Source organism: Carica papaya, chromosome 6 (assembly GCF_054855325.1).
Source record: "Carica papaya isolate Zhongbai chromosome 6, ASM5485532v1, whole genome shotgun sequence".
Lineage (NCBI taxonomy): Eukaryota > Viridiplantae > Streptophyta > Magnoliopsida > Brassicales > Caricaceae > Carica > Carica papaya.
In genome coordinates this window covers 6,908,734-6,918,243 of record NC_142314.1, presented here as the reverse complement: position 1 = coordinate 6,918,243, position 9,510 = coordinate 6,908,734, and the positions used below count along the sequence as shown (strand labels likewise).

The 9,510-nt window shown below is 34.2% G+C and overlaps 1 protein-coding gene across 2 annotated transcripts; it reads right to left on the bottom strand.

Annotated features, from left to right (window-relative positions):
* Nucleotides 1-1,683: 1,683 nt before the first annotated feature.
* LOC148253262 (uncharacterized) lies at nucleotides 1,684-3,827 on the bottom strand. 2 transcript variants are annotated; one of them, XM_088206268.1, is made up of 2 exons: nucleotides 3,678-3,827; nucleotides 1,684-3,488 (listed from the first exon to the last, which is right to left on the bottom strand). In XM_088206268.1, the coding sequence occupies exon 2, from the start codon at nucleotides 2,517-2,519 to the stop codon at nucleotides 2,010-2,012; it is 510 nt and encodes a 169-aa protein (XP_088062394.1). In that variant the 5' UTR covers nucleotides 2,520-3,488; nucleotides 3,678-3,827; the 3' UTR covers nucleotides 1,684-2,009. The 2 variants fall into 2 exon arrangements, with proteins under 2 accessions (XP_088062394.1, XP_088062395.1); XM_088206269.1 differs by having other exon boundaries at nucleotides 1,684-3,485; nucleotides 3,678-3,815.
* Nucleotides 3,828-9,510: the final 5,683 nt, after the last annotated feature.

Sequence of the window (9,510 nt, the reverse complement as noted above, 5' to 3'; positions counted from 1 at the left end):
CAAAGTTGTCAGCACCATGTCAAAGCTCCAACAACAAGAAGCACAAATATAAAGACCTTTTACGATTTCAAAATGATAAGAAAAACCACATAGAGCTTATTAAAATTGTTATCCTACTGAGTAAGGAATCTGTCGAAGCCATCTTTGGTTCCTCAAAGAAAAAGAAAGAAATTTGGAAAAAGAAATTAAGAAGAATTTTCATGATCTAGAACTAATTGTGAGCGCATTCCAGCTTGCTCACGTCCTTTTTTTCTAAAAAAATACAAAGTGTGAATAATATCATAAATAACCGTAGGGTGGCTACCTGTAAATAAATTATTTACATATTCAGCAAAATATTGATGATGTCTCCTAAATCCTCTATAGAGTAAAGAGGATGACCTAATACTAAACACTCAATGGTCTGGAACCATATATTCCTAATCAAATCAAAATCGTTAACATCATCAACCCCTTCAAAAGTTATTTTGCTCCTCTCCTTTCAGACTGCCCAAAAACAATAGACAAAAGGAAAAAAACAGACGACATCAGCTCTTTCATTCCCCTTCAAAATACTCTTTTTGCTCACGTTCAATTTGGAGTTCCCTTTCTCTGCATTGTTTCACATAACAAAGCAAAAAAAAATAGACAAAGTTGTCCTATCAACATGCCCCAAATTCAATTCTTAGCGGCAAGCCGAACAGACGCACTTGCTTTAACTCAGTTCTCATTTTAGATTAAACCAACTAACCAAATTAGGACTCAAAATTATTTTTCATATTTTACTTCAAACATTAGTCTGCAGTAGCAGCAAAACATTTGGAGACTGCCATTAAAATTTGACCCAGAATTTCAACATTCCTTCTATTTTCGGGGCCGAGAGGGAGAAGGTGCAGTTGGCCAACACAAGTTTTGAAAAATCACATATCCGGAACAACTCATCCTAACAGAGAAACGAAACTAGAAAAACATTTCCCTTCTCTTGTTACTACATTTGCTCTACAAGCAAAGAAAAACAAAACAAAATTTTCCCAAAAAACAAGCCTTGTCATAGTACTCTCACTTTTTGAGGTGTAATGGCAGGAAAGACGTAGACCTCGCCGTCAAATGCCACAGTGAGCTTACTGGTTTGACTTGTCGATAACATTGAAGTAATATTAATACCGATAACATTGAAGTTTTTTTAAATATTAGTAATGAAGTTTTAAATATCAGCAGTCAGTATAACTTGTTACATTAATAGTTTGTGTTAATTAGTGTGTGGAGAAGAGTTGCTTCAAAGGCCAAAGTTTGAGTTCAAGACATTCATAATGCTCCAAGATTGATACTTGAATCTCCTCCTTAAAGATTTTCTTTTTCCCTCAAACAACACCAAGTAAATGTCTAATACATTAAATAATATTTAATTACTACATAAATAAGAAATATAAAGAGTAATCAGTTTACTAATTGCAAAAATTACAGGAAATTAAAGAAATCAATGTAATATGTTATTGATACTAAAAGAGTTAATTGTGTATATTAATTTCTGATACAATAAACGGAAGTCATTCCAGCAAAAGGGCAAATCTTCTTCTTTGTGGTATATGGTATTTGGGATGCAAACTCTGTACAAACAAATTTTTTTAAAAAAAATCTCTCAAAGTACACCCAGTATAGTTCAAGTTTACAACCAATATTGAGTTGTTACTGACCCATAAAACAAAAAAAGAACCAAATCTTTCATATTAAGTATAATATGTTCAACACAAATGTCCTGACAATTTACTTACTCGTATAATATTTCTGCATATGAAGAAACACTTAGATATCGACCCTTTTACAGCAGATTTGACATGAATTTTTCGTCTTCAACAACTAAAGATGCATGACTCGTGAAAGATGTGGTGACACGGCATGTCAATCAGTTCCTTGGCTGACAAGAAATCTTCAAAACATACAGCGCAGGGATCATCAATGGCATCACAAGTGTCGATGCGATCAACCCTCCATTCTGCTCTCAGATTTCAAGGAGGGAGGTCGATACCCCATTATTTGCAGAAATCCCGGTTGCCACCACCAAAATCAAACTCGGCCTGTCCTAGATTGCTTCTGTCACAAGCGAGCACTTCCTCAACATTATGCATTCTCTGTCCCGTGACCCCTTCCTCAAAAATAATATCGGTCCAGACAGTCACCGCGTCAAACGAGAACTGGTTGGAGGAGCCGGCGACGGATATCCCTTGGAAACGAAACAGCAATTCGGTAGCCATTTGCTCAGCTAACTCACAACCGAGACCACTACCGAGACAGAAATTAGTGAGTCGGTTGAGAATGTGGTGGTGGTCTGTGGATTGCGAGAGCTGATCTATTGGGAGGTAGACGACTGTACGGGAAGGTGAAAAGATTTCTCGTCGATTCAAGACCGTTTCCCTACCTTCAAGATCGCGGAATACCACCTCACAAAAGTGGGTTACTCGAAGTCTGACTGTCAAGTGCTCGAGATCATCAGTTATTGGCGGCAACCTATTTACGTGAACATTCAGTGTCCTGAACCCCATGTTTCTTGAAATAATAAAGAATGGAAAATAGAGAAAGAAAGAAGGGAACAGAGAGCCTAGATAGAGGAAGAAGGCCACAGAGAGAGGGAGATATAGGCGGAAAGAAAAACCAGAGAGAAAGATGGTCGGAGAGATTGTTTATGGCGTTCAGGTGTAGTAAATGCAACTACAACCTTTTTTCCTCTTCGATAAGGAATTGTAATTACAAATCCAAATTTAAAAAATTCAGGGAAGATCCAATCTTGATCTTCTCCGGTTTCCTTTATAAGGGGGGGAGGGAGAGGTTACGCAGAGTGTGGAAAAACCGACCGTTAGGAGACTTAGCGTCGTAAGTTTATATTTTTCAAGTTTTTATTTATAAATTTTCTTATATATTTTATTTAATTAACGGGTTTTAATTTCTGCCCTTAGATTTCCACGTTTCTTTTCTGTATGATTTTATCTTCTAACGTTAACATTTTTCACTGAAAATTTGACGCTCTGATCTTCTCCGACCTTTCTTCTTCTCTCTCTCCTTCCCCCAAATTATTTTAAGAAGAACAAGCGAAACTAGGTTTTTTTGCTAGAATATATATAAACATAAAGAAACACCTCTGTCCAATATCAGCATTAACTTAAGAATGATGCCTAGAACGCACTACTTATTTTTTGTTAAATAATATAATTATAAGAAAACGAATTCAAAATCGGAGACAGAACTAGAAGCATTTACAGTATCCAGTGGATAAAGATCATGAATATATGTCTCGCAAAAATTTATCACCTAAGTACATGGAATTGCGATATTAGCTTCCATAAAATCCATTTATATCCAGCATAATGAATTGATAGAAAAGCGAAAATAGAAAAAAGAGTACAAGAACTTAGCTCTCTGACTGTCGCTGAAGAGAAATGTACGGGGATGGCAATTTACTCTTGCCCAATCGAATCCCTCGGGGCCAACTGATTTGTTCCAACAACATTCTCCTACTAGAACAACGAAATCATACTCAAATCAACTTCATATACCACACTGAACAACGCAAACGCCGATAGAAAAATGCAAGAAGGACATCGGCGTTTGAGTTGAGAATCCAAAATTTTCCAAGGAAACAGACAGAAAGTTGAATCGAAACGGAAAAGATAGAGGCAGATCTGAGATTGGAAAACATAATTTACCTGTAGGAGATAGAAGGAGAGCCAGAGCAGCCGCCCGGCGAATCAGAATACAGAGAGGAAGTTCAAGCTGGAAATAGAGAGAGAAAAGGAGGGAAATGCATTTAGCAACCAGCAGTGGAGTGGCGGGAGAACAGGGCACGTGGAGGAAGATGATTGACTGAACAGTATGAATGAAACTTTTTTGTTTGATTTTTTTCAAGAAAGTTTTTGTGAATTTTTTCCGCTTATATATTTAACTAATAAATATTCCTATATAATTTATTCTAACAAGCATATTTAGTAATATACATGTATATATCTATCTAACAAGACATCAGTATACATTATTTATACAGTATTTTTGTGATCCAAAGATTTTATTTTTGGATTGATAATAAGTAATTTTATATATTAAGTTGGTGAACAATCTAATTCCGAGGGTTTCTTATCCTTTATAGTAAATTCTATAAAAATATATATATTATTTTTGACGAAATGATCACGAAACAGAAAATTCATAATTTTAAGGAAATGCTCACTTACGATAGAAGCAATCTAGGCGAAGCCGAGTTTGATTTTGGTGGTGGCAGCCGGGATAGTGCTGCAAATAATGGAGTATTGACCTCCCTGCTTGAAAAACTGAGAGCATAACGGATGATTGATTGTACCAACACTTATGATGCTATTGAAGGCTCCTCCATCACCTGTCTCGAAGATTTCTTATCAGCCAAGGAGTTGATTAAAATGCCATATCACCACATTTTTCACGAGTCATGCATCTTTAGCTAGTTGAAGACGAAAAACTCATGTCCAATCTGCCGTAAAAAGGTCGATATCTGAGTGTTTCTTCATTTGCAGAAATATTGTTATAAGTTAGTAAATTATGAGGAGGTTTGTGTTGAACATATTATACTTGATATGAAAGATTTGGTTCTTTTTTTGTTCTATGGGTTAGTAACAACTCAATATTAGTTGTAAACTTGAACTGTACTGGGTACTTGAGAGATTTTTCAAAAAATTCTTGTTTGTACAGAGTTTGCATCCCAAATACCATATACCACAAAGGAGAAGATTTGTCCTTTTACTAGAATGATTTCCATTTTTTGTATCAGAAATTAATATACACAATTAACTCTTTTTAGTATAAGTACCATATTGCATTGATTTCTTAATTTTCCTGTGATTTTTGCAATTAGTAAACTAATTACTCTTTATATTTCCTATTTATGATAGTAATTAAATATTATTTAATGTATTAAACATTTGCTTGGTGTTGTTTGAGGGAAAAAGAAAATCTTTAAGGAGCAAACTGCGACTAGCAATGAGATTCAAGTACCAATCTTGGACCATTATGAATGTCTTGAACTCAAACTTTGGCCTTTCAAGCAAATCTTATCCACGCACTAATTCACTTATACTATTAAAGCAACAGATTATAATGACAATTGATATTTAAAATCTCATTGCTAATAATTAAAAAAAAATTTAATGTTATCGGTATTAATATTATCATATGTGTATTTTCAATGGCACACTTTCACTCACTCACTCTCTCTCTCTCTCTCTCTCTCTCTCTCTCTCTCTTTGTGTATATAGTCACTGATAGTTTTTTTATTTTTCTCTAATAAGTTATTAATAATACCTACATAGATGCTCATAGACGTGTGATATTCTTTTTAACAATATTATGTTTTGACTTAGATTTGGATGGAATTTGTGGTTTATGGTTGTAATAACCTTATGATGTATTCATAGTTTTTGTTATATTATCTCTAAAGGTGTTTCCCATAAATGACAAAGTCATTCATGACTTAGCTGTAGAAGTTCACCTTGAAGGCAAATTATGATGTAAGTCGAACTATGTATTCTTCAACTATTTTCATACGTTATGTTCTGTTAATCATATCGAAATGATTAGAGAGATACAATTGAAAAACCAAGAAGAGGTTAGGGATGAAAATAGCTGTAAAAAATTGGAATATATTTGATAGGAACTTAAAAATGGTCGAAATGAGTGAGGTGTATCGATTATTGCATTTTCATGCGGCATGACACAAAGAGGTAGACAAGGAAAGCTACACAAGTAGAGAATTTGACATCTTACATTTAGGAAAAAGAATATTTGTAAATCTTGAGTAGTAGGAGACTAAAAATAATGCTGGACTTGAGGAACAAAATTAAACTTGCATTGGATATTTGTTTGCATGGTGATAATATGTTTTTGACAACATTTAGTTATACATTTAGATCATATCAGTTTCAAAGAACAAGGAGTTAAGAATGAAATTTCGTTATTTGTGATAGTCATATTTATTTAAAATTTGTTTATATTAATATAGGGAATTGCTTTTGTATTACTGTTTGGAAAAGTAGAAACAAAGAGAATACTAAATATGATCAGTATATTTTCTTTTAAATTTTTCAATTGATGAAAAGACAAAACCAAAGAAAATTTACTCAGCTTATGTTATGTAACGACTTCGAAAATATCTAAAGAAAATAAATTATAACTTAAGTGCGAAAGCGAAATAAATGTTCAAAGTTTACATCTCCTATATGATAACTTAAAGAACTAAATGGAGCTACGGAATTTAGTTTAAGAAAAAAACAATACAATAAATAGGGAAATAAATGAAAAATAAAGAAAACTAGCATTTACTCGCAATCCTTTTGCGGTTCGGGTTTTGAAATTTGGTCATCTTGATCTGAAATGGTTAAAAAAGGGATGAGCTACACTAGTTCAGTAAGGATATCACACTATATCACCGACAAAGAAGTAAAGATTGATATAAAATCAAAACAACTAATGGAGCACTTAATTTAAATAAATTCATTTATCAATAATAAAACCATTACCGTTCACTTACCATAGTGAGATTCATAAAAATAATCTATACAAACAATAATATTATACAGATCATAATTTTATGTATAATCAGCAATCATAACACACATTATAAATCTATATCCATCATCAATAAATCTACAATAACTATCGCTCTTTTTACCAATCTGCTGGTATCCATGGGGGTTCATAGGGATATTCCTAGTATACGTGAATCCTTTCATTTAACATTCTTAATTGCTGGCCGTCCCCACACCCCGTCCGGTATGAGTGCCAATTTACTAAATCTCGATATTCCGTCCGGTATGAGGGTGAAGTGAATCGTCCTCATACCCCGTCCGGTATGAACACCAAATTATCAAGTCTTCATACCCCGTCCGGTATGAGCACCAAATTATCAAGTCTTCATACCCCGTCCGATATAAGACAACATTCACGGTAGGGTTTCCTATGTACTCGGTCCGTTTACCATATATCAGAATATCCAGTAAGACTGTCGTTTCATCTATTCATTCATCACACAATTTTTACTGTTTAATCTTCATTTTTTTCCAATACAACAGTAAACACATAGAATAAACTATATATGCATTCAAAGCCATAAAATCAATTAATGAGGTACTATCATACATTTAAACTGTAGAACAATCAACAAAACAACAGTAGAGAATTTTCAGTTCTAACTCCATTAGCAATCTGTAATTAATTATGCACATTTTCTAAATTCATACAAAATATCGTATTATTATTTATTTAGACTTCAGTTCTATGATAGGGAATAGAGTGAGGGATCCTTATTCGATTTGATGTCCGAAAAGCTAAACTGTTCGACTGTGCCTATTGGCAATTCTCGAGTTCCCTGAATTTTTTTTCAGGGATTAAAACGCGCTAATAGTACCTACAAATGCCCCAAACAAACTCAAAATCAGTTCTAGTACCCATTTGACTAATTTTGAAATTCTTGCACAGCGACTCTGCTGTGTTCCGGTGACGACCCACCTCGGGTCAGCTTTTTTGACCGTTTTTAGTTGATTTGGCATCCATCACTGCGAGAAAACACGTTAAAGGGTTTCGATTAGCCGAAAAATATAAAAAACTGAAACTCACTGGCGGCGGGGCTCTCCGGTGCGGCGGCTCCCGTTGTGGTTGGATGTTTTGCTTCAGTCAACCTGTAGAGAAAGACGATGATCACAACGGGAAAACAATTACATAGAACGGGAATCGAGAAGTGCCTCATTGGAGGCGTTTTGTGAAATTCTTCGCGGCAGTACCTCCGGGCTTCGTCTGCGTTTTTCGACCAATTGGTCGGTTCTTTTGCTCTGATTTGGTTATGGGTGTGTTTAGAATTGAATTCCGAGCAAAATAAATTTTTTTTACCTTTTTTGGCAGTCGAAAAAGGTTCCGATGCGGCAGCAGAATGACGACGGTCTCCTCCCCAGCGGTCGGGTCTTCTTCTCCAGCGAGGGGGTCTGGCGGCTAAAGTTAGGGTTTGGTGCGAATGAGGGTTATTTATATTTGTCCGCTTTTGATATGGGCCGTCCATCACGTTTAATCTGAACTGTCCGATTGCGATTAAATAGAAAGTAAATTTGGACCGTTTATCGCGATCCAATTTGGGTCGTCCATCGTGATCTAATCTGCATCGTCCGATCGCATTTGGGGGTACACATCTGGGCCGTCCGTGCATGCAAGAACGAATCTGAGTCATTTGATCGCGGGCACGCGGATCGACCGTGTGGCTTCCTGCGTGGCACCGCGTCAGCGTCTGCTGCCACACGGTGCGTCCTGATTCATCGAGTCTGCTGATCGAGCATCTGACGTGGCAAAACTTCTCTAAATTATATTTTTACCTGATTTCTGATTTTTCTATCACAAATACCTCCAGAACCCAAATTTTCACCAATTTTTTCTAAATTTATTTTTAATTTATTCCTTCATCAATTTTATTTCAATTTTTACTCTAAATACATGAAGAAAATTGAAAAATTATTTTATTATATTTATAATAAAATCCTACATTATAAAAAAAAAAAAGCTAATTTAGGATGTTACATGTTAACTGCTAAAATTATTGAAATTGTTATTACGGGTAAATAACATGCTTGATTGCTGTGAAGTAAATATGAAATCTTCTACTTATTGATATACTATTATCATTTTCATGGCAGCTTATTCATTGATATTACATACTGATCTTCTCATTGCACAATATAACCAAATTCTTATATATCATATATCTTTGTAGCTACTTTTTGTATCCTGTCATGAAGCTTGTGGAAAGAGCTATTAAGAAAGAAATTAAAACTTATTACAGAAGCAAGAATTTTGGAGAAAGTAACTCTAATATAATTTGAAACTTTGTTATGCGATGAATATGATTTTTTTTAGCAAAAAAAAAAAAATCTGAAAATTTTGTTTTTGCCCTCTCTTTGATATTAAGTTACTAAAATTTAGAAATAAGTTCATTGTTCATTTTCTTTTATATAATCTATTAATAGTTTAAATACTTTATATTTTTTCTTTTAACGTTTTAAAAGTTTTGAGAATTATAAAGAAAATTTCAAGTTCATAATTGGTTATGAGTTGAGATAGTGTGCTTTGATTTTTTGTTTGAAGATCTGTAAGTTCTACATTTAAAACAAGATACTGAGTCTTCTTGAGTAGCTCGAACTGTGATGACATGTGAATAAGGAATCTATTGTTTTGAGTACAAGTTAGCCACTGAAGTATTTCCTCATGCTTAGATTTCTAAGGCCGAAGAGTTATCCTTGATGATTAGCTTTTTTGGAGTTCAAAAAGCAGCTTGAGGACTTTCAGGTTTTTAGTTTCTCACCATCATTTATCAATTTACTAACTGATGTAATGTACAATTTTTTTTTTTTTAATTCGTAATATTTATTTATATTGTTCTTTGTTCGAACTCATATCCAAGTGTTTCGAACTCGGGTTTTTGTGTGAATTCACCCTCCAATTTAACAATAGTTTACAATTCTTATATTTACTTTCATT